At 44.5% G+C, this 26,250-nt stretch overlaps 1 protein-coding gene across 7 annotated transcripts in view; it reads right to left on the bottom strand.

The window, feature by feature from the left end:
• The window catches only part of CYFIP2 (cytoplasmic FMR1 interacting protein 2), a 133,004-nt gene that overhangs the window by 40,102 nt on the left and 66,652 nt on the right, over positions 1-26,250 (bottom strand). For all 7 annotated transcript variants that reach the window (XM_068278276.1, XM_068278281.1, XM_068278277.1 and 4 more), the window contains 9 exons: positions 25,562-25,653; positions 17,776-17,893; positions 16,382-16,501; positions 14,502-14,627; positions 10,606-10,772; positions 7,692-7,839; positions 4,815-4,968; positions 2,423-2,579; positions 243-339 (listed from right to left, as the gene is read on the bottom strand). In XM_068278276.1, the coding sequence (XP_068134377.1) occupies positions 243-339; positions 2,423-2,579; positions 4,815-4,968; positions 7,692-7,839; positions 10,606-10,772; positions 14,502-14,627; positions 16,382-16,501; positions 17,776-17,893; positions 25,562-25,653 (1,179 nt within the window). The remainder of the gene's footprint in view (positions 1-242; positions 340-2,422; positions 2,580-4,814; positions 4,969-7,691; positions 7,840-10,605; positions 10,773-14,501; positions 14,628-16,381; positions 16,502-17,775; positions 17,894-25,561; positions 25,654-26,250) is intronic.

The raw sequence follows: 26,250 nt of genomic DNA, 5'->3' as shown, positions 1-26,250 counted from the left end.
TAGGCCGACAAGTATACATATACTCTAAACTTCTGTGTAGCCATATGCAAAATTGCTAGCAATAACATCTCTACAAATACTTTTTTTATTTTTGGATAGGTTTTCCAATAATTTTATGTCTGGATCATCAAAACATGCTATGAAATAAATCATTTTATAAAAGAGATGTTTTTATATATGGCTCAGCACCCGTCAACCCTTCAGTGACAAACAGCAAACAGAAGTGCGGAGGAAGAGTGTACCTCAGCTTCAATCTCATCGTAGAGAAACTGCTTCTTAAACTTGGTCAGGGCATAATAAGCGCTGTCATTATACAGGTCCAGGGGATACAGCACATATCTGCGGAAAGAGAAATAGTGATAACAGAATCTGTACTGTCTCATTTTATTATTAACTGATGATGCAAATGTACTATCCAGCCACTGAGCAGTTTAGTAAGTGAGGCGTAGTAACACTATCGTAAATTTGACGATCTGATCTGGTTAAATAAGCACAGGAACACAGAGAAGTGAGTTTCTGCAGCAACTATATGTGGAATAAAGACTTTTCAGTGTGTGCTGTGCAAGAGTTCAGTTCCCCTGAATAAAGCGGACCTGAACTCCAAACTTCCTCTCTGCTCTAAAAGATAAGCAACAGCATAATGACTTCTACAGAAAAACATTTCCTTGTCTCAGCTGATAGAGCTCCTTCAGAGATGCTGCAGTGTAGTCACTTCTTGGTTTGTTGGGAGCTCATAAAGGGTTAAACTTTACATATTGGCTCTTGACTCTGCAGACAGCTGGGTGCTCAGTTTACATTACTTTCTAAGAAGGGAGAAGTAGACAGGTTGTTCTCTATAAACACACACAGGAGGGACACAGGGTGGATTTCTCCTTCTCTCCTGTGCAAGAGTTCAAGTCAGCTTTAAAGTGTACCCGAGATGGGGCAGGAAAAAAAATGTATACATACCTGGGGCTTTCTCTAGCCTCTTTGGCCCAATCGCTCCCTCACCGCCCTCTGCCGTCTCCCCATTCATCCGAAATAGGTCCCGGTGAGTTGTCCAGTCGGCACAGGCAGCAGTCTAACCGCACGCGCACCCCCATTGTTGGCTGGGAACTTACTGTGGGTGCGCAACGCTCCCAGCGAGGGGGGGAACACGCGCGGCCAGGCTGTCCATGCACAGTTGGCCCCAGACCGGCGGACTTACTGGAGCCGATGCAGAAGAAGGAGGCGGCGGCGGAGGACAACGAGGGAGCGATCTGGCCGGAGGAGGCAGCCCCAGGAACTGTATTTATACATTTTCTTTCCTGCCTCCTCTCAGGTTTGCTTTAAAGGGAACTGAGCACATTCTCTTTCACTGGAATCTCTCTTGGCATAGAAGCTGCCATGTTCCCCCCTCCCCTTCTCACATTCCTTATTTACAGAAGTCAGAGATGCTATCTTGACACATTGACACACACAATGGGCTTGATTCACAAAGCGGTGCTAACTGTTAGCACACCTGTGAAAACCCCCTTAGCACGTCTAAACGAGCTTTTCGCGCGCAAAACTTTATGCGTGCAAAACTTTATGCGCGCACACTGGGCTCCGCGTGAAGTGCCCATTAAAGCCTATGGGATTTAGCGCGCATAGGACTTTGCAAAGTTAGCGCGCGATCTGATTGAGAAATCCGGTGCTAACCTACTTAGCACCCTGGTTAGCACGTCTAAAGACTTTAGACGTGCTAAGTAGGTTAGCACCGCTTTGTGAATCAAGCCCAATGTCTTTGAAGAAACAATCCTAATTACCCAGCCCCTTTGTTGATGAAAAGGAATTGTTTACTTCTTGGTAATAAGCTCAATAAAACAATTAGCTTCCTGAAATCTCTGCGGCTGGGGACGGCCAGGCAGGCCTACTGAAACAGGCTAATAAAACTACTTCGAATGTAAAATACAAGGTAAAATGAAAGTTTATTTTAATAATGAAACAGATTGTCGGCATGCATTTTTCATGTGCTATAGAAATGTCCTGAGTGATAAAAAAAAGGTGCTCGGTTCACTTTAAAGCAAATCGCATTCATTAGCTCAAAGGAATGTATATAAGTTGAAAGTACCATCTAGTGGCCACGTCTGGTAATGCATCAGTGCATAAGTGAATACAGAAGCCAGTATAGTTTCCATCTATTTGCATTGCTAACGTGCTGCAGGAGGCATCGATTCATTAAATACACATTTCAGTAAAGGTTTTATAAATTTGAAGATCTACCTATTGTGAAATGCGTACCTCAGGTGATGCAGTATCAACAAGTTTATGATCTTTATAATTGTCCCCCTACACCCCTGGCTGGTCACAGTCACATGATCATGTGTTCAGTTTGTTTGGTCACATGATCACACGGAGTACATTATGGGCAGAAGCATGCAGTGTGTAAAGCTGGTCATCTCTAAGCAGCCATTCCTCTTACTCCATCATAGAGGGCTCTTTGGTCTCCAGGATGTGGTCGGTGAGGATCCAGGGCATGGACATCTCGATGGGGAACTGGATACGCCGCCCCATGGTGAGCTCCAAGAAGAATTCCCGGAACCAGAGCTGGGACAAGTCACAACACTGCTGCAGGGCCTCTGTAACGCAAAGAGACACACAACCATCAAGTCAGTGTGTGATACAAGATAGGTGCTCGCAATGCATGGCAGGACCACTATCGGGAAACATGCTAAACTTTCAAAGAAACATGTATGCATTGCATATGTATGAAATGTAGATTTCTTCCAGAATAAAATGAACTATACATAACTTTTTTTTCTATGTAGCTGTAACTAAAGTAGTAAAAATATGACAGATCTGACAGGTTTTGGACTAGTCCACTTCTTCATGGGGATTCCCAGGCTGGTTTCACACTGCCGACCTGTGGTTGCGATGCAAACAGTTGATCGCAATGCACCACCAAAAAAAGCATTTGGAGATTACTGCGGCAGTGCATGTCTGGAAGCCAAGAAGTAAGTGAGGCTCTCTCTTTCATTGCTGCAGCGTTACCTGTGGTAAAAAAAGGTAAAGCAACGCCCCAGTGTAAAATGCGCCTCAGGGTTTTCTTTACTTTAGAAACTCACTTGCTGAACATTGGTTGCTCAGTCCAACCACCAAAATAGTGCGCAAATGAGTAGAGAGGCTGGCCGTCATCTTTGTATAGAGGAGGGCTTTTGTTAAAGGATACCCGAGGGGACATGTGACATGATGAGATAGACATGTGTATGTACAGTGCCAAGCACACTAATAACTATGCTGTGTTCCTTTTTTCTTTCTCTGCCTGTAAGAGTTAAATATCAGGTATGTAAGTGGCTGACTCAGTCCTGCCTCAGACAAGAAGTGACTACAGTGTGACCCTCACTGATAAGAAATTCCAACTATAAAACACTTTCCTAGCAGAAAATGGCTTCTGAGAGCAGGAAAGAGATAAAAGGGGTCAATAGTTCATACATTTTAGCTCTGGCATACTTCAATGAATGTGTCATTGAGCCAAATACAATAAAACAGTTAAAACTAAAAAAGTAGATTTAAACACTAAATAAAACTGTGGAATATCTTATAAAGTCATTTTTAGGGGAAGGAAGAGAGATACAATCGTTTATTTTAGCCTCAGGTGTCCTTTAAGAATAAAGTTAATGCTGTGAAGATGAGGAGAGTCGAAAACCTGTCGGATCTGTACTGCCAACTGTAAGCGACAGCAATATAGGAGAAAAGTCATGTATAGTGCATTTTTTTCTCTGGGAGAAATATACTGTTTTTTAAAGGGATACTGTAGGGGGGTCGGGGGAAAATGAGCTGAAGTTACCCGGGGCTTCTAATGGTCCTCCGCAGACATCCTGTGTTGGCGCAGCCACTCACCAATGCTCTGGCCCCGCCTCTGGTTCACTTCTGGAATTTCTGACTTTAATGTCAGAAAACCATGAACCTGCACGCCCGTGTCCTCGCTCCCGCTGATGTCACCAGGAGTGTACTGAGCAGACACAGACCATACTGGGCCTGCGCTGTGCGCTCTTGATGACATCAGCGGGATCAATGACATGGCAACGCAGGCGCAGTGGTTTTCTGACTTTAAAGTCTGAAATTCCAGAAGTGAACCGGAGGCGGGGCCGGAGCATCGGTGAGTGGCTGCGCGGGCGCAGGATGTCTGCGGGGGACCATGAGAAGCCCCGGGTAAGTTCAACTCATTTTCCCCCTGACCCCCCTACAGTATCCCTTTAAAAGGCAACATTTATTGAGATTTTGCATATTAATTACAACAACGCCCAACCATTTGGCAGGTGCAACGATACAAATGTAAAACGGAGAACTCAACAATATTGGCGCAGAACAGAACCCGACCCCCAAGCAAACGACAGTTTAATAGTTATACATAGTGAAGGTTTCCGATATAAACAAATGACACTACCTCTATTAGTTGAGGTTTGGGCTGTGTTCCCAATTGAGCTGAGAATAGACATTTTTTTGTTCGTTCTCAGCTCATCGCTAAATAGACAGTGAATGGCTCCTATTTTATATAAAGGAGGTTTTGAAACGGTTACCGCGGAAACTGGGCCGTCCCTGATAATCCCAGACAGACGGATGTGCCCCCAAAATAGCCTATGGGGGTAACGCATCTGCCCCAGGCGGGCCACAGCACACTATCAGATCGGACACTACACTGTCCCCGCCTGCTGGCTGCACGTTGCCTGGCTACAGATGGGAGCACAGCCTCAAACACTGCAGATCAAGCCATTTGGCCCATACTTCAGAGATATACTTCTTATAAACAAGTGTATGCATTTCCAATAGTATATTTTTTCCGCGACAGAGGCCCTTTTGCGCCCGTTACCCACCACTGAAGTTGAGCAGATGGGTGAAGAAGAAGGAGTGTTTGTGGAACTCCTCTATGGCCTGTACGATGGGCCCGTCCAGACTGCTGCGCAGAGTCTTCTTGGAACCACTTTTGTCGGCGATTAATGACTCCAGCATTGTGCGCACCATGTACAGCTGGAAAGAGGCAGAAGCGACAGATAACTCAGGCGGGATAAAGTGAGAGAAACTACAAGGAAAGTAACAGTCGTTTACAATTAATCAATTAAAAGGACCACTGTCACGAAAAAAGTAGGCAGTTAAAATCTGACAGAACCGACAGGTTTTGGGCCAGTCCATTTCCTCATGGTGGATTCTCAGGGTTTTCTTTGTTTTTAACAGCATTTCTTGAACGGCCGTTGCTTAGTCTAACTGACAAAATAGTGTGCAAGTGATTAGGATGGCTGGCTGGTGTATTATTATTTTGGCAGTTAAACTGCTGTTCAGGTAATGCTGTTAAAAAGAATGAAAACCCTAAGAATCCCCCATAAGGAAATGGACTGGCCCAAAACCTGTCGGTTCTGTCAGATTTTAACTGCTTACTTTTTTTTTCGCGATAATGGTTCTTTCAGGAAACATTTTATCAAAGACACTCTGTATCTTCTGATTATTTCTTCACAATCACTTTCTTTATTTAAGCATTTACCATATCTTTTTACAAGGTTTCCAGTCCATTTGTTGTAGTAGCATCACCTCCCCCTCACCTATGGGTTGGAGGGATTTGGGGGGGGGGGGGGGTTCACATTAATGCTGCTGAACAAACCGTTACCAACGTTCTGTAGCCATGTGACAAGCAGTGCAGGGAGAGAAGAGGATAGCCTGACAGTCGGACAGATACAAGTTACATTAAACAGGAAGTATACCTTTCATGGCAGATAACAGCAAATGGTTGTTTCTTTCTTAAAGGACCACTAACAGAACCGACAGGTTTTGGACTAGTCCATTTCCTCAGGGGGGTTCTCAGGGTGTTCTTTGATTTCAAAAGCATTTCCTGAAGGGCGGGTGCTAAGGCTGTGTTCACACATAAAAAGTGTACCTTTCTGGTCCGTAAAACTGATAGAAAACAGATGCAAAACTGACAGGACAGTACTAGACCGGAAATTCACATATTTATGTGTGAACCAGGCCTTAGTCTAACTGCCAAAATAGTAAAATGCCAGGCCTACTCACTTGCACACTATTTCGGCAGATGACTGAGCAACTGCCATTTAAAGAATGTTTTTGAAAACCCTGAGAATCCCCCATGAGGAGATGGACTAGTCCAAAACCTGTCGGTTCTGTCAGACTTTAACTGCTTACTGTTTTTCACTGTAGTGGTCCACCCTCGTGCATTTGAAGTAGTTCCTTATACTACATAGATGTGATAAGATTGTACAATCAAATTGTACTGTCGATGGGCACCTTTTAAAGAGACTCCGTAACAAAAATTGCATCCTGTTTTTTATCATCCTACAAGTTCCAAAAGCTATTCTAATGTGTTCTGGCTTACTGCAGCACTTTGTACTATCACAGTCTCTGTAATAAATCAACTTATCTATCTCTTGTCAGACTTGTCAGCCTGTGTCTGGAAGGCTGCCAAGTTCTTCGGTGCTGTGGTTCTGCTATGAACTCCGCCTTCCAGGCCCCTCTATGCACACTGCCTGTGTGTTATTTAGATTAGAGCAGCTTCTCTCTTCTCTCTTATCTTTTACAAGCTGGATAATTAGTCCTCTGAGCTGGCTGGGCTTTCACATAGTGAGGAATTACAGACAAGGGCAAAGCTGTTTGCAGGAAGAAAAGAGCAGCCTGAAACTTCAGTGCATGAGAGATGCAGGGGGAAAGAAACACACAAATGATCTCTTGAGATTCAAAAGGAAGGCTGTATACAGCCTGCTTGTGTATGGATGTATTTTCTATGTGTGGACATACTGTACATCAACCTACTTCCTGTTTTGGTGGCCATTTTGTTTGTTTATAAACAAACTTTTTAAAACAGTTTTTAACCACTTTTAATGCGGCGGGGAGCGGCGAAATTGTGACAGAGGGGAATAGGAGATGTCCCCTAACGCACTAGTATGTTTACTTTTGTGTGATTTTAACAATACAGATTCTCTTTAAAGTTTAAAAATCAGCTTCAAGACAACAAAAGGTTAAGCCCTTTACGACTGAAAGAATGTCACACCGTGCTGATGAGAACACGTGTATTTATTTACAATATTTTATTTTGACTATGCCAGCATAGAAAGCAACGTTCTTTCTGATTGGGTGTTCGCCAAAGCCCTGGACCTTTGCCTTCTACAGCATCCAGATTCCAGGGCTACCACAACAGCAGGAGTCCGAAAAAAAACAGTGGGACAAATATCAACAGAAAAGGCCCAGTGCACACCAAAAACGCTAGAGGTTTTTGAAGCAGATTTTCAGAGCGATTCTAGGCATGTTTAGAAAAGTTTTCTAAACATGCCTAGCGGTTTTTGGAGCGTTTTTGTGTAGCAGATTTCCTATATTGTTACAGTAAAGCTGTTACTGAACAGCTTCTGTAACAAAAACGCCTAGAAAACCGCTCTGATCTAGCGTTTCTCAGAGCAGTTTTCCACTTTCCTACACTTTACATTGAGGCAGAAACACCTTAGAAATCTAAAAAATGCTGCAGCCTCCGAGTTTGCGTTTGTGGAAAAAACGAGCCGCTCTGGTGTGCACCATCCCATTCACTTTCATTAGCCAAGCGGTTTCCCCCCGCAAGCGATTTAAAAACGCTCCAGAACCGCTCTGGTGTGCACCAGCCCAGACAGCAGAAGGTCCAGTAATATACTACATGAGTGTCTTAAAAAGGAATACATAGACATATATTAAAAAAAAGGAGTAATACGATAACTGATACTGACTTGAGTGCTGGAGGGTCCGACCGCCCTACGAGGAACTTTAATGTCAAATCCGCCCTTGGGGTCCTTCTCGCCTCTCAGACAGGGGTCATTGGGGGGCTCCCGGCCTGCTTCCCAATCGCAGACCGTCTTGCGGATTGCCTGTAGGACACTGAGGAAACGCATACAGGGTAAGTCAATCCTTTACATACGTTAATTATTTATCACTTCTGTGCTGAGATTGCCTGTCTAAATAGAGAGGTATATAAAGGGAACCCAAGGTGAGAGAAATATGGAGGGTGACATACCGTTTATACTCAAGTATAAGCCAACCCCCCCCCCCCCAAACTTTTTCTTAAAAACAAAACAAAAAAAACCCCCACAACAGACAATAATGATTGACTCGAGTGTAAGCCGAGGATATGCAGTGGGTAACAACAACAACAAATAACATTTGTAAAGCGCTTTTCTCCCGTGGGACTCAAAGCGCATAAGCATGGCTCCGACCATCGTGGTACAGAGGAAGAGTTTTATAAATCTGGAAATGCCAGGCTAAACAGGTGGCTTTTCAGTCTGGATTTGAATAGCTCCAGGGATGGTGCTGTCTTTACTGGGTGTGGCAGGGAGTTCCAAAGAGTAGGGGCAGCATGACAGAAGGCTCTGTCTCCAGATTTTTTGAGGTGCACTCTGGGAGTGACCAAGTTTATAGAACCTGCTGATCTGAGGTTGTGAGAGGTGTGGTGCAGCTTCAGCAAGTCCTTCATGTATGCAGGGCCCAGATTGTGCAGGGATTTGAATGTCAGCAGTCCAATCTTGAAGAGTATTCTCCATTTTACTGGTAGCCAGTGCAGTGAGCGAAGGATCGGTGTAATGTGACAGTGGCGAGGCTGGTTTGTTAGCAATCTGGCAGCAGCATTCTGCACTAATTGCAGGCGACGCAGGTCCTTTTTGGGGAGGCCAGCATAAAGGGCATTGCAGTAGTCCAGCCTTGATGTGATGAAGGCGTGGACTAGGGTTGGAAGATCCTCTGGGGGAATCAGATGTTTAATCTTTGCAATGTTCTTCAGATGAAAGAAGGAAGATTTAACTACAGATGAAATTTGGTTTCTGAAACTCAATTCCCCATCGATTAGTACGCCAAGGCTGCGCACAAGGTTGGAGCTGTTTATGTCTGAATTCCCAATCCTGATTGGTGTTGCTTTAGGATAGAGCTGTTTTGATGGCGAGCACTGGCTTTGGACAAACAGGACCTCAGTTTTGTCTGCATTCAGTTTCAACCAGTTATTCATCCATGCCTGTAGCTCAGCTAAGCAAGAGTTTATTTTTGGGGTAGGGTCTGTTCCACCAGGTTTGAAGGACAGGTATAGCTGTGTGTCATCGGCGTAGCAGTGGTACGTCAGGCCATGTCGTTGGATAAGTGTACCGAGTGGCAACATGTAGATTGCAAACAGCAGAGGGGATAGGATTGATCCTTGTGGCACTCCGAATTGTAGAGGTGCAGGTTTGGACATTATAGGTCCTAGGGATACTCTCTGTGTTCTGTCAGTCAGGAATGATCTGAACCACTGGAGGACTGATCCACTGATGCCACAGTACTCCTGCAGTCTGTTAAGCAGGATTTCATGGTCAACTGTATCAAAAGCCGCTGAGAGATCCAACAGGATTAGGATGGAGCATTCCCCTCTGTCCCTTGCCATGAGCAGATCGTTGCAGACTTGGATGAGGGCTGTTTCACAGCTGTGGTGTTTCTTAAAGCCAGATTGTAGAGGGTCCATGATGTTGTTTACTGACAGCCTGGTTTCAAGTTGCAGATAGACAGCCTTTTCAATAACTTTACCTAAGAAGGGGAGGTTGGAGACAGGTCTGTAGCTGCTCATAGCATCTGGATCCATGGAAGGTTTTTTAAGAAGGGGTTTGATGATTCCTTCTTTTAGAGAGGTAGGAAACCTCCCTGCTTGCAGAGAGCAATTTACTATTTTGTAGGGGCCCTATTTTACTATTTTAGAGATTTGCTATGGGGGGGCCATGACTTCTATAGCTAAATAAATGCAATAAAAGATACAATATTGCCCATGTGATCTTACACTTACACAAATAAATCTTGGTGGACACAAAAGGAAAAGTCTGCCACCTTCCTCCCATCTGCAGATATAGACTATGAATGCATTTTGCAGGAACAGATCTTTTGCAGATAATGATCTTTTGAATGTGTACAGCATCTTTGTGTGCAGCATCTTGCAAAGATTTGTATCTGATGGGGAGTTCAGCTCCATAGAAAAGACTGTGTAGAGTATGGCTCTCATACTACATGGAAGGGGGTAACATTGGTCTGTGATCTTTCATTTTCCAAAGACTTATCTGATGTGGGTAACCACCTTTACTCGCACCAATGCTGACTTTTCTCTTGGGTAAAAGATGCAGGCTGGGTACACACTAGGCAGAAGCACTAGCATTGAGGAAAATGGAGCAGAAAACGCACCTAATACAAGTCAATGGGCCGCATGAAAAAAACGCATATTTTTGCATTCAGCAATGTGCATTTTTAAAAACGCTGGTTTTGTTGCATATTCTTTTATGAATGCTTTAAAAAATAATGAAAGTCAATGGCGACACAGAAGTTATGGGTTTTAGTGTGTTTTGTAAATGTTTTAAAGTTTGATGATGTATTTTCACTTCCTGTTGAGTTCTTAATGATTTTTATAAAACGCACTGAAAAAAATGCATGCAAAAAGCATACAAAACGCATATGCATTTTGCAAAGGTGAACCGCAAACACATTAAAATGCATGTAAAACGCAAGAAAAATGCATATATGGGAAAAACTGAAAGCTCAAATGCACATGCAGCAAAACGCGACCTTTCACGCACTGCTTAGTGTGTTCCTAGCCTCAAACAGAAGCGAAACCAGAACAGCAGCGCATTGCTTCCCGCCACCCACCTGATCAGAACGTTCTTCTTCTTGCGCACGGCTTGACGGAGCGGCTCCCGCAAGGTGCTCTGCGCAAAGTCCTGCAGGGCGGCGTAGATGGTGTTGCGGATGGCTTGGTTGAACACGCTCTCCATGCGTCCCATCAGCACCTGCAAGCCTTTCACCATGGCAATCACCTAAACATAGCAACACAAGTAACATGAATTTATCAAATGGAAGAGGACCTGTAGTGAACATAACATAAAGAGTAAAATTGCTCCTCAGAGCTTCAAAAACGCACCCAAAATCGCTTTACTGTGCCCCCGGCCCTTTCTCTCCCTTCTATAACCTCCCGAATGGCTGTTTGTTAGTTACCCACACTTCCAGGCTGGAGACACCCAACAGCTCACTGGTTTTACCGCAGGCTCTAATCTTTGTGAATTCACATTTATTGACAAGACAAATAATAATTATATTGGGCTTTTCACCCGCTGGACTCAAAGCATTTGAGCTGCAGCCCAGGGCCGGATTTAGGGCAAGGCCACCTAGGCCATGGCCTAGGTGGCCTTACACAGGAGGAAGGGCACCAAAGCAGCAGGCTAAACTGGTGCAAGCTTGCAAATGCTGCAATGCAAGGCCTGACTGCGGTACTCTGCTGCTAGCCACCTGTGCAGCAGCAGCCACCTTGCTCTCTCTGCACGTTGGCATTGTGGCGGGCGGCTATGGACTTGGGCAGCATTGGAGACGGAGGGGAAGAGGAAGCTTCTGCACTGGAGATGAGTGGAGAAATGAGTGACACAGATGGCTGCTGCGGTGTGAAGGCAGCTGGCTACCTATACTGAAAGGGGGAAGTGGGAAAAGGAGGGATTATGGGAGTAATCTAGCTACCTATTCTAGAGGAAAGGGGTCATCTTGTTACTTATACTGAAGGGGGGCGGCTGGTGACACTGTGACAGTGGCCTTGGGAGGTAAAAAGTACAAATCCGACCCCGCTGCAGCCACTAGGGGCGCACTCAGTAGGCAGTAGTTGTGTTAGGGAGTCTTGCCCAAGGACACCTTACTGACTAGGTGCAGGCTTACTGAACACGTTGTTGTGGTATTTACCTCGCTAGTCAATAAATTCAGCTTGCCATGCAGTAACAGACTTGGTGAATTGGCATTTCACAATGTTCTGTAAAATCAGTTGCTTTCTGCTTCACCACATGCAGTAATGCTTGTAAGGGTACCTTAGTTCTATTTAAAATTAACACATGATGCCGTGTGTGTTTGTGGGGGAGGGGGGGGGGGGGAGTTGCGCATAGGCTTACTGCACCTCCCGTGGCCCGGCGTCTGACTCCGTTTGCCCGCTATTCCTCCCGCTGTCATGGTCCTGGTCGGAGTGGTCAGGGCCCTTTGCTCCGGACATACTGCGCTGCGCATGCGCAGTATGTCCTCTTGGGCGGCTTCTGACTGCTCTCGCTGGGGACCCATGCGCGGCACAGTATGTCCAGGGCGAAGGGCACTGACCGCTCTGATCAGGACAACGGGAAGAATAGCTGGCAAACGGAAGCAGACGCTGGGCCACGGGAGGTGAAGTACGGCTATGCGCACCTCCCCCACACACAGAGGGCGTCATTTTTAGATTTGAATTAGGACTAAGGTATCCTTTAAAGAGACACTGAAGCGAAAAAAAAATATGATATAATGAATTGGTTGTGTACTATGAATAATTACTAGAAGTTTAGCAGCAAAGAAAATATTCTCATATTTTTATTTTCAGGTATATAGTGTTTTTTCTAACATTGCATCATTCTATAATATGTGCAGATTACACAACACTCAGCATTCAAAATGATTCTTTCAGAGCAGTCTGTGAACTAATGACCTCTCCTCTGGTAGAGGAAAAGTAAATAGTCCAGGAACAGTTGAGATAATAAAAGTCAGATAACAGCCCTCTCCACGACTTTGAAAGTCGCAGAGCTTAATTGCTTTTTTGCATAGAGATAACAACTGGAGTTTCTTAACTCTTCCTGTACTGGAAACAATTAGACTGATGTATCTGATCTTAATGTTTTATTTCTTAGCTGTACTACACATACAAATCATAATATCATCATTTTTTTTTCGCTTCAGTGTCTCTTTAAGCCAATGTAATAAATCACACGTATCACACCTAAGGGCTGGTGCACACCAAGAGCGCTTCTGAGCACTTTTAAAAAAGCCATCGCTTTGAAAAGCGATTGGCTAATGCATTAGAATGCAATGGATCTATTTTAGCAATAATAATATATAGGTAGAATTGATTTTAGGTAATGAATATCTGACCATTATAGCAAAACGGGTTATTAAATATCAGGTAATTTTATAACTGGAATTATGATAGATTATATATATATATATATATATATATATATATATATATATATATATATATATATATATATTTAGTTTATTCTGTATAGATATCTGTGATTTGTTCAAACATAAACCATCTTGTGTGCTTTTGAAATTTTGACAGGATGTTTACGCGTATGTCTCTTTATGTATATGGCCTTGTGTACGCCTATCGCCATGTTTATACGCTGGTGTGACAAATGATAGAATGCCGCGTTTACGCGTGGAGACCATACATATAAGCGATGGAAATTTACTAAAGCTACACTTAAAAATACGCATTTACGCATGGATAACATTTTACGCGTGGTAGTCATATTACGCATATTTGATAGACATTATTGTTGTTTAATATTAAGAGGTGTAATACCCAAAGAAAAACATTTGTTATAATTTGTTTGTACAAATAATACTGCAACTTACAGTTGTACAATGTTGTATATTGTATATGATACATATATGTTTGTTACTATTGATAATAATTTCTACCTGATTGTATATAATTATTGTTCATAAGAAAACTCCCAATAAAAAATTATTGAAACAGGAATGCAATGGATCACACCAAAGCGATAAGCTTTTTTCCTAAACGTAAACTCGGGTCCTGCATCTGCTGATTTCTGAGGCGATTCAGCCTCAATGTTAAGTATAGGAAAGTGGAAAATGGCTCTGGAAAGCGCTAGATCAGAGCAATTTTCCAAGCGTTTTTGTTACAGAAGCTGTTCAGTTACATCTCTACTGTAACAAAAAATAACACACACTACATCAAAAATCGATAGGCATGCTTAGAAAATCGCTCGGCACATGCCTAGAATCGCCTAGGAAAATCACTTCAAAAAGCGCTAAGCGTTTGCGATTACACTAGCGTTTTTTGGTGTGCACTGGCCCTGAGTGTGTATACCTGAGATATTCCTCTTTTATTTCTTGTACTCCTGCATTAGGCTTGCCCCATATGACGGTCACAGCACTAAAGAAGTGTTAGACCATCAGTTCTCTCTCAGGTCCGCCAGGATACCGGTGGAGATGATTGGCTGCACGAATTTTGAATTGATTGGTTGCCAGGTGGGTGTTATACTATATAAGTGTGATGTATGATGTTTTAACTTGTGGATACTTCGGCTTGAAGAAGGGCTGAGTCTTGAAACAGCGGGCTGTCGCCGTATAGCCACATGCTTTTAATCTTTCAATAAAAGAGCTTACTTTTGGAAGTGCCAGCCTTCATCTACCTTCTTGTTTGCTGCAGCTGGATCCCATAGTGCGGGGAACCTTTGAGGCTTGGGCACCCTATCCCTCTCGTCAGTGAGTGCCACTCTTTTTATCTTTACATTGGAAGCACTAAAGAAGTCGGCATTTTACAGATCATCCTTATTAATAAAAATGAAGTTTTACAACTGGCAAATCGTATGCAGCATGGAAATGGACCAATCAAAATGCAGCAGACTTTGCTTTCGATTGGTCAGTTTCCAACCTACATGAAATGTGCATCAACACATAATTATTAGCCTTTCCCTGGCCATCGCTAGTGGCGGTGTGTTGGGAGGCGGCAGTCTTACCTCCACGAAGGCGAATTTCTCCTCGCTGGTGTAGTTGTACCTCGTGGCTCTCTCGTACTCCTCCGCTGTGCCGGGGCAATCCTTATTGCAGAACTTGTCTGTGGGGTGAACCAGCTTCCAGGAGTACTGTGCAGAGAGCAGGGAGAGTGCAATGAGTGACGGTGGAGCTAGTTCTCTACAGGACAAAGCAGTAAAGGCTACAAGCGATATTGTCAAATAAGTCAGAGCAAGCAGAGAGGGGTCCTCTTTAAAGGGTACCAGAGAATAATAATAAATAAAAAAGTATACATACCTGGGGCTTCCTCCAGCCCCCTTCAGGCTGACTGGTCCCTCGACACCCTCCTGGGCCGCCTCCTGGATCCTGGGGTGCACACATGGCCAGGCCGCGCATGCGCACTACACCTAGACTCGCGCAAATTACCCGGATCCATAGCAGAGGACCCAGGCGGCAGTGGAGGACAGCGAGGGACCGATCAGCCTGGAGGGGGCTGGGGGAAGCCCCAGATGTGTATACATTTCTTCTTTTCATTCATCTCTGGTACCCTTTAGGGCCCATTCACAATGGGGCGATTTGCAGACATTTTCCACAGATTTTGGAATCGTCAGCGATCGCTAGTGCTTTGAAAAGCGCTAGGGAAATTAAAAAGTATATGCAGTGATCTCACTGCAGCATTGGCAGCAATTCACAATTGGTGGAAAAAACAAAGACGCGGTACATGCATCGCTTTTTTGCGATTTTAGTTCAATCGCCATTGAAATGTTTAAAAAAGCGAATCGTGATCGCTCAAAAAAAAAATCGCCTAATTGTCCAGTAAAAGTGCAAAAAACACGAAAAAATCCCCATCGCAAATAGCCAGCGTTTTTGCTATCGTTTTGCGATCCCTACTGTGAATGGACCATTAAGTTCTGGGACCCACTGTGGATGATTTTGCAGCAAAACGCTACACCAGTGGAACCCTATGGGGGTGGTCCCACTTGCAGCATTGCGAATGTCGAGTCATTGCAAGTCTCTGCATACAGCATTGTGGGAGAGATCTCAGAGCGATCGCATGAGTTGCTGCAGAGGTGAGGACACAACACTGCGAGCACTCTGCAAGAAAACTGGGCACCAGAGGCCAACCGAATTCTACCTGGGGGGGGGGGGACAAAAGGGCACACAATGCTGCAGAAGGGCCATGGGGGGGGGGGGGGGGATGGACGACAAAAGGCCCCCTAATGCTGCTATCTGGGAGGAAGCAAAGAGGTCACCGAATGCTGCTAATAGGCGGATGGACGGAGGACAGGCAATGGGGCCACCTAATACTGGCATCTAGGGGGTGCAATGGAGCTACCCATTACTGCTTTTGAGGGGGGACAGGACACAAAGGGGTTGCCTAATGCTGCTATCTGGGGGATAGGTGGACACAAAGGAATGACCTAATGCTGCTATATGGGTGGGGGAGACAATTAGGCCACCTAATACTGTTCCCTGCAGGGTGGAGGGCACAAATGCTGCCATCTGGGGGGGACAGACACAAAGGGGTCACCCAATGCTGCTTTCAGGGGGGGGGGGGGGGACAGACACAAAGGGGTCACCCAATGCTGCTATCTGGGGGGGGGGGGGGGACAGACACAAAGATGTCACCCAATGCTGCTATCTGGGGGGGACAGACACAAAAGTGTCACCAAATGCTGCCATCTGGGGAGGAGCAGGGGACCTAATATCGCTATATGTGTGGGGGGGAGGGGGGTGTCAAAGAGTCCAGTGTTAATTTTTGGCCCATTTGGTCTAGAAATGGCCCTGTGCACAGGGTGGTTCCCAGCACCCGGAAGGGTCTTCCGCAATCCTGTCCGGAAACCTCTCTACAAACAAGCGTGGAACGATGATCTCAGACACTTACCACCTCCATGACGTGGGCACTCCACTTGGACAGAAGCTGCAGACCCCTCAGGGCCAAGTCAAACAGTTCCCGGTACTCCTCATCAGATTTCTGACTGTCCAGACCAGAGCCAGTCACAACCTACCAGAGATGAGAGGACAGGCCTATAATGCCGATCTCAGCAATGCAGTCATATACGCAGAAAATAATGTTCAACAGAATTATCTATGTAAAATTAAAACTAGCACTATCAGCACAGACAGCAGAGCTACTACAAAGCTTCCCTGCCAGAGTTCTTGCAAACAGACTGAAAAGTGTTCATTCCACATAGAAATGCTGTAAAAATCAGCTGCACTAAGCTGTGTTTATTTACTTAGCTGCAGTTGAGTATAACAAGGGTGTAGTAAGTAGCCATGACTCACAGCGCCTCCTCACTGGCAGTGCTGGCTGTACAGGAAATTACATGTGCTTTAACCCTTCCTTTGCTCCCTGAAAGTTCATCCAGTAATTTTTCAGGACTTTTGGGGGGATTTCTGTGCATTGTAACAAATAATTATTTCCCTGATTTGTTTTCATACTCTGCCTAATCTTTTAGAGCAGAGAGGAAGTTCTGAGCTCAGATCCACTTTAAAGAGGAACTCTGACCCAGGGTTGAACTTAATTCCAATCAGTAACTGATACCAACCCCCCCTTGCACCCCTCCCATCCCCCCTGAATAAATCTTTACCTTTTCTCGAATAGATCATCAGGGGAGTCTGTATGGCTAATATTGTGATGAAACCCCTCCCACAGGGGTTCCGGTCTGTGAACCTTGTTGCATTGTTGGAACGGCTTTTTTCAATTGCCAAGCCAGAAGCATCTCTCTCTGTGCATAGAACTCTCAGTAACGAACATTCCGTACAGATCACCTGGCAGAACTAAAGATGTTACCACCAGTGATAAATTTCAGAATGTAAATCAGGGAGAGGAAGATTTTACAATGAACAGACGCTGACTAAATAATCTATATAACAAAAATTGTGATGCGCTGTACACAGAAGTGTGATGCGATTTTAGAAAATTGCAATCGCAGTGGTTGCAGCATTTTACAAAAAAAACGCTTTACAAAAATTGTGTACAATGTGTGATGCAATCTTCAGGGTCGAATCCCAGAAGACCTTGCAACTTCCTGTTAAAGGACTTTTAGCCAATCACAAAAACACAAATGCATGAAACACAAGCAAAAACGCAAACGCATCACAAAAGCGCAAGCATGCAATTTTAAAATCGCTGCCTATGTGATTTTTAAATCGCAATGTGTTTGTGATTGCGATTTTCAGTGTGTACAGGCCCTAACCCTTGTATGGGAGAGCTCCAACAAAAAACATACAGAATACGATGACGATTTCCTCCTGGAAGGGAAGAGAACCCCTTACCTCACTGTTGCTGTAGCGGGCGAGCTCAGAGATGAAGCGAATGTGGTCATCTCGGATTTGCACCATCTGTTCGCAGATATTGTACTGGGGGCTGATGCTGCTCTGTGTGCAGGTCCACCTGGGCAGGAAACAGCTGCTTAAGCCTGCGGATCGGACTTACAGGGGTATGAGGAGATAGTCTGGGAGCATTTGTTAGGTAAACACTACAGTACACAATATCATCAGGCGCCGGGCAGATACACAGCAGAACGACTCACGGAGAGATCTCTCTGTACAAAGTTTCCAAATATAAAACCTGGACACTGCAAACCAATAAAAGGCCTTCTGCTGCCTAATACAAAAATAAAGCTACGTTCACACATGCTATAACCCTCATCTGAAATGTCCGATAACAACCGTTTCAGCGACGATTGTTGTGTGTATACAGCGGTCACTGATCGATATTGCTCTGGCATCGTTAAAGATCCATCCTGTTGGAGTCTTCTAGACCCCCGATGCCCAAGTACGACCGTTCACAATGCTTTTTACAAGCACCGCCGACCGATTGAAGCCGCTCTGCTGTCCGATTGTCATCCCTCTGACCCTCTCCATAGCAACAGAACACATTACTAGCCTCAAAGCTAGGGATGTGTCTGTATAGCATCATTCTGCGAATTGTCGCTCGAGGGATCGTTTCTCGATGCTTGACGGACGACAATTCTAGCAAGTGAGTGTGTAGCTTAAGAGTCCTGATTCAGAAATCTCCATGTACTACCCACTAATGCCCTTCATTAAAAATATACTGTAGCCTTGTGTGCAGATCTCAATAATAAGGGTATACACTTTGCTAAAAATAGGGAACTTTGAATTTGAAGCCAAATAAAAATATAGAAAAACTGAAACAAACTGGCGCTAGTGATCTAAATCATGAATTAATTGCATCCTTATTACAATACTAAAATCTGAAATTGAAACCGGTAAACCCCCCTAAATAAAAATGTAATGGACAACTGAAGTGAGAGGTATATGGAGGCTGCCATATTTATTTCCTTTTAAGGTGGCCATACACTGGTCGATTTGCCATCAGATTGGACCAACAGATAGATCCCTCTCTGATCGAATCTGATCAGAGAGGGATCTATTGGCTGCCTTTCCTGCAAACAGATTGTGAATCAATTTCAGCCTGAACCCGATCACAATCTGTGAAGCTGCCACTGCGCCCTTCCCCCGCATACATTACCTGCTCCGCTGGCGCGACTCCCCCGGTCTCTGCTGTCTTCATCTCCGTGCTTGGCTCCTCCAGCTTCACTGAACTTCCTGCCGGGAAAGTTTAAACAGTAGAGGGCGCTCCGCTGTTTAAACTTCCTGCCGGAACAGGAAGTTCAGTGAAGCTGGAGGAGCCAAGCACGGAGATGAAGACAGCGGAGAGAGCGGGGACACACGCCGGCCGGAGCAGGTAATGTATACCCGCTGTATTGCGTCGGTCGTCGGGCATTCGAACGCTGCTATCGACGCACTCCCGACCCGCTGGCGATCGAGCAAAATCTTCCGCACGGACGGCTCGACGGGAACAATTGATGTCAGACGGAAATCAAACGTTTGCGCAACGATTTCACAGCAGATTCGATCACAGTGTTCGAATCTGCTGTATTTCGGCGGGAAAATTGTTCGGTGTATGGGCCCCTTTACGCAATACCAGTTGCCTGGCTATCCTGCTAATCCTCTACCTCTGTTACTTTTAGCCATAGACCCTGAACAAGCATGCAGCAGATCAGGTGTGTCTGACATTATTGTCAGATTTGACAAGATTATCTGTATGCTGGTTTCTGGTGTGATTCAGACACTACTACAGCCAAATAGACCAGCTGGGCTGCCAGGCAACTGGTATTTTGTCTAACAGGAAATAAATATGCAGCCTCCATTACACACTCACTTCAGTTGTCTTCCCCACTTTCCTCCGGACCACCGTTGCCTCTCCTGGACTCCCAAAAGAAATCTGACATGAGATTGTTGGATTGCTAGTCGTGACTGTGCTTTTCATGCGCGAGCACAGCTGATGTGCTTGCGCGAGTCCAGACGCGCCTGTGTAAGAAGGCGGAGCCGCTCATCAGGGCCGGTTCTCTCATGAAGCAAGGTGAAACATTTGCATCAGGCGCAGATATTACAGGGACAGCATGTTTATACTGTGTTTACACTAACAGCATGCAGTCAGAGTAGGAGGAGAAGTGAGAGGAGAGCGAGGTAAAGAGGTAATCATCGGGGAAAAGCAGCTTGTTGTGTGTGTGGAGTCTGAGTCTGACAGTGAATGAGGAGGAGAGCAGCAGTGTTTCATTTGACTTGCGCAGCAAAAGGAAGTGGCACTGCTGTTCTGACTGAGAAGGAATGGAAGGACAGCTGACTGGCTGAGGGTGAGCAGTCTGTTTTGATTGACCAATAACTGGACAATTTTACCACCTCCATGTAGTATGAAATTTACCTACACAATCTGCTCACAGTATTGAAAATCTGTTGCCCTCACACTGCATGGAGGTGGTACAATTGTCCAATCAAAAATCGAATCTGTGTAAGCACCCTGCGCACCTAGTTTGGGGCGGAGCCTATATAGAACTATTGTTCTGTTGCAATGGAGAAGGGAGGGAAGACGTGTGGCAAATGACGGAGTAGCTTCTGGTGGGCGGGGTAACAGTGGGCTCATGGTTCGCTTTGGGCGTTGGCCATTGTTAAAGATCCGACATGCCAGATTTTTAGGTGATGTCGGGGGTCTCCTGTACACACACTAGATTCTCTCTAGATACGGTCTAGTTTAATTTAGCTTGGGACGTAGTTACACGCTTAACCCATTCGCGTTCCGTCGTTTTCACTTGAGCAATGTTCACCTCCCATTGATTAGCCTATAACTTTATCACTATTTATCACAATGAACTGATCTATATCTTGTATTTTCCGCCACCAATTAGGCTTTCTTTGGGGGGTACATTTTGCTAAGAGCCACTTTACTGTAAATGCATTTTAACAGGAAGAATAAGAAAAAAACGGGAAAAAAAATCATTATGTCTCAGTTTTCAACCATTATAGTTTTAAAATAATACATGCCTCCATAATTAAAACTCACGTATTGGATTTGCCCATATGTCCCGGTTATTACACCGTTAAAATTATGTCCCTATCACAATGTATGGCGACAATATTTTATTTGGAAATAAAGGTGCATTTTTTCCGTTTTGCATCTATCACTATTTACAAGTTTAAAGAGTAACTGTCAGGCTGCAGAAGCTAATTTAAACCTCTATTCTCCTGTGTTAAACAGTTTAGAAGGAAGCTCAAAAGCCATTAGTGAAGATAAACATTTCAGTTACCTTTGATGTGTGCTTATCTTAACCTCTGTTATAGACCTATAAAGACGCAAGCCGCAGCTAAACTGCAAAGCATTCTGGGGCCCTCCCCTCGGCTGCTAATGAGACGGTACAGCAGCTTGTGTAATCAGTCCAGCCACAGCACTGATAAATCTCCGGGCAGACTACACTGCAGGAGTCAGCTATTGTTCCTAGCCACATGGCTCATTAATATTCACTGCACACCGTGTTGTTCAAGAAAGAGTGTATCTGTGATCAGAAGCAGGCAGGACATGAAGACACATTTGGCTTTACAAACCTGGAGCCTGCCATGAGCTGTCAGGAGCATCTATCTCTGCATATACTATATACAAATTCTGTGAAATCCAAACGTGGACAGTGAAATGCATATGTAATGTAAGTACAGCCAATCTTTAGCTACTGATATATGTGTTTATTTTCTCTGAGACCCTATACCTAACAGCTCCTCTTTAAAATAAAAAATATATAGAAATATTTCATCTGTACATTGATATTTAAAAAGTTTAGACCCTTAGGTAAATATTTACATGTTTGTTTTTTTTTGTATTGTAATGTTTTTTTTTATAATAAACATTTTATTTGGGTATTTTTGGGAGGGTGGGATGTAAGCAGTAGGTTTATAATGTAAATGTGTATTGAGTTTTATTTTTTTTACTTTTAGTTGTAGTTTTACTTTTTGGCCACAAGATGGTGGCCATGAGTTTGTTTACAGGACGTCACTCTAAGCGTAACATACGCTTAGAGAGACGAATGGGGGAGGCAACAGCCAGAAAAAGCGCAGCTTCCGAGAGAAGCTGTCGCTTTTTCAGCAGGGGAGAGAAATCAGTGATCGGGCACCATAGCCCGATTCACTGATTGCCTGGCTAACGAACCGCGGGCCGGGAGCGCGCGATCGGCCGCGGGAGCGCGTGGTAGCGCGCATGGTTCCTGGACGTAGTTTCTACGTCCAGGAACTAAAATAGGTTAAAGGACCTCTGTCACAAAAATCTTAAAATTTTAAATACATGTAAGCACCTACAAATAAGAAGTATGTTTCTTCCAGAGTAAAATGAGCCATAAATTACTTTTCTCCTATGTTGCTGTCACTTACAGTAAGTAGTAGAAATCGGACATTACCGACACATTTTGGACTAGCCCATCTTCTCATGGGGGTTTTCAGGGTTTCCGTTATTTTTGAAACTTAGTGAATGGCAGTTGCTCCGTCCAAATGCCAAAAAAGTGTATAGCGAGCAGGGAGGCTGGCCAGCATCTCTGTATAAATCATTTTCAGGGAGTGTCTTTATAAAGAATAAAGGCCATGCTGAGAATACCCCATGAAGAGATGGACTACACTAGCCCAAAACCTGTCGGTAATGTCACATTTATACTACCTACTGTAAGTGACGGCAACATAGGAGAAAAGTAATTTATGGCTCATTTTACTCGGGAAGAAACATACTTCTTATTTGTATGTGTTTTACATTTTAAGATTTTCGCAACAGTTCTGCTTTAAAGTGTAACTGTCGGGCATAAAATCAAAAATCAATTCTTTATTTTTATCTGGTAAACAAGTAATAAGGATGCTAATCAGGCAATCCAAAAGTTAAAATCTCTATTACTTTTCTTGTTTATAAATGATCATTCCCCAGCTTACCTGACTCTTATTTAGTGCGTTGCCGCACAAAGGAAGTTGCAGGGCATGCTGGGTTATATTTTTTTGGTTCTTTATTTCCCCTCAGACTTAACTAATGCACAGAAGCAAAAAAGGACAACCCAGCATGCCCTGCAACTTCCTTTGTGCGGCAACGTACCAAATAAGAGTCAGGGGAACTGGGGAATGATCATTTATAAACAAGAAAAGTAAAAGAGATTTTAACTTTTGGATTGCCTGATTAGCATCCTTATTACTTGTTTACCAGATAAAAATAAAGAATTGATTTTTGATTTTATGCCCGACAGTTACACGTTATACACTATACAGCCTGCAGTATTAGATACCAATCCACCAGCGGAGAGACAATGGACTATAATAAACTGAGGGTGCACTGATAACCACATAAACAATTAACTTACCGGACCGGATCATCACTCGGAGGTCATGGAATCGGGAAGAGCAACGATGCAACAAATCATAAGTTCTCCCCTGCGTTACACGTGGTCTATTAGATCACTTCGTCAGGAACTTTAATTTTTTTTTTTACTCATTTTTATCTGAGAGGGATGTTCATATTTCATTATACCAGTAAAGTTCTCATTAATATCGGATTTATATGACTGGTGTCTGTTATTTTAGGGTCCCTTTCATTTTTTGGGGTGTCTCAGCTAATGAAGCTAAGATAAAAGGCAAGATGCCCGCGTTTAATATCACTAGTATACAATCTGATATCTCATCATACTTAAAGTGCTGTATGTTAGGGCACACATTAGCACAAGTACTAGGAGCAATTTCCTTCCTCACACAGCTCTGCCCCTCTGCTGTAATATCATCAGTCAGTTTTATATACAAAAGTATCCGGCTCCTAAAGGGCTAGACCATGTCCCTGCACAGGGGGGTTGCTATCAACTCCTCAGTGTATAGTTTAATAATCACTTTGCTGAAAGAATGGTGGTAAGGGGTTAAAGATTCCAGCAATGTGTGTTCCATTGTCTTCTGTTCTCTGAGGCCGCATTCACATTGCGTTCCGATCGCGTTAGCGTTGGGCGTTGTTTTTACACTTCTTTCCCCTTCCTTGCGATTTCTGTGAGTTGGGCGGTTTCGAAAAGCGTTTTTGTAAGCATTTTTGCTGAGCGATTACTTTTTTTTTTCACTTACGGACGTCAGTCAGGAAGTGAACTCTTTGATCCGGAAAAGAATAAATACAATGTATTTATTCTTAAAAACGCGAACGCAATCGCTGCACAAAGCGATTTTGTGAGCGTTTTGCGTCTTTCCTATACCTTCCATTGTAGCAAAATCATCCCAAAAATGGTTCGTGCAGCGCTTCTCTGAGTGGACTGGAAACAAGCCGCTGAGATGTGAACTTTCTCATATAGAATCATTGCACAAGGCTTTCAGGACGATTTAGAAAAATCGCCAGCTCTTAAAAAACCCAAAAGCACCTCCAGTGTGAACGAGCACTGACTGATAAAGATCTTGATAATGTCTTTGTAAACAGTCTCTCTTCAGCTAAGTACTCACGGGGGGGGGGGGGGGGACAATTGTAGCTGTCGCTGCACACGGGAGCGTGTGCGCGACAGTTCGGAGACAGTTCGGCGACAGCTCGTCGCCAAGTCCCTCTGCATACACACGGCAGCAGAGGGATTAGCGATGCGGCGGAAGCTGTCGCCGAGGTTCCTCCCCCCCGCCGGAAGCTCCGTGTGCTGTGTGTGGGTAGCTGTCGCTAGCCCGCATACACATGCGGGGCTAGCGACAGTTCCGGCGAGGTTGCGGCGACGGCTGTAGCCGGCGATTGAACATGTCAATCGCCTGGCGACAGCTCCGACGGGCGACGGTTCGGGGCGCGCGCGTCATACACACGGGCGAACTGTCGCCGCAACATGCGCGTGCCACGCGGTTGCGGGGACGGCCGTCCCCCGTGAGTATGGGGCTTTCCTCTCATAGCAGCCTATGAAGTAGATGGAGCCTGGAATGTAACATCACAAGCCAGTCAGTCAGGAATAGTGTATCCACATCTCGCTGCTAGTTATATTAAAGCAATATTACAGCTCATCTAGCTACCCGTTACCTCCTCAGATCAGCCTCCTCCTCATGTCTCCTGCATGCTGTGACACAGTGAAGTATTTTTGTGAGCTGTGTGAGGAATGAAGGATGATTTTTAAGCAGGGAGAGAGTGAGAGAAAACTGGGCGAATAAATAAAGTGCCCCTAGCACTAGTGGTAATGTGTACCCTAATAAAGTATTAAAAAAAAGTTGTTTTATTGATAGTGTTCCTTTTAAGTAAACCTGAAGAATACATAAAAAAACAAAAACAGACACTTACCTAAGGAGAGGAAAGGACAATGAACAGCTCCTGGACACTTCTACAAAGGTAATCTACTCCACCATGGGCTTAAGTCATTTCTTTTTGTCCCCAGTTCAGGGATACTTTAACAAAAGCAAAAAGTGTAGCCAAGAAAATCAAACATGCAGCTACTCGCAGCAACCAATCATACGCAAGCTTTTTGTTTCCTAACCCACGCTAGAAAACGGAGAGAGCTGCGATCTGATTGGTTGCTGTGGGTATAAACTCTGCTTTTCTTTGCTCCAGTTTTTGCCGTCAGCCCCGCAGTTCTGCGGCAGCAGCAGCCTGCGGCTTGTGGCAATAAAACAACAGTATAAAAAAATAAATGTATTTTATGACCACAAGCTGCTCGCTGCTGCGGCTCACAATTTCCTCCCGAGTTTGCAGAAGGTTTCATCGAGTTCCACTCATTCCCACTACCGAGAGCCAAGAGACATTACGGCATGCACTCACTTAGACTTGTTCTCTTCATAGTGAGCACTGGTCTTAATGTATCTGGCAAGCTCTATCTGCATGTCTCCAAAGAGCGGGACCACCTGCAGCTGCTGCAAGAGAGAACACAGACGAAGCGCACACTTAGATACAGGAACAGGAAGTCCGTATGATGTAACAGGAAGTCTGAACATGAGACACAGGAACAGGAAGTCCATACGTGAGACACAGGAACAGGGAGTTTGTACATGGACACACCTTCGTACATGGACACACCATGACCACACTTCACAAAACATATCCAGTGTAATGCAAGCATCTGGGTGCTCCTCACCAAATCCACATTTTCTGATATTCTATGTACAGTCTTTACATGGGACAAAGGATAACGGACTATTACCTAGGCAACGTGGAGTGTACTTTTTCCGCAACACGCTATGTGAATGGTCTAAGTACCGGCTATTTTAACACAGATACGTTACACATAACTCAAGGGAATCTGAAGTAAGATGAATATGCAGTTGCCTCCCAGTCCTTCTGATCTTTCTAGCGTCAGTAGTGATTATTACCATCAGACATCCATTACCATCTAATCACCTCTAACCCTTTCTGTCCTCCCACCACAATACTTTATCCTTCCCTCTCTTCCACCAGCCCCACTACAGCAGATGAGATAGCTTCCCCCCCCCCCCCTCTTTCATCTTCCATGG

Source organism: Hyperolius riggenbachi, chromosome 3 (assembly GCF_040937935.1).
Source record: "Hyperolius riggenbachi isolate aHypRig1 chromosome 3, aHypRig1.pri, whole genome shotgun sequence".
NCBI lineage: Eukaryota > Metazoa > Chordata > Amphibia > Anura > Hyperoliidae > Hyperolius > Hyperolius riggenbachi.
The sequence above is the reverse complement of the archived record's forward strand: the minus strand, read 5'-3'. Positions and strand labels throughout refer to the sequence as shown.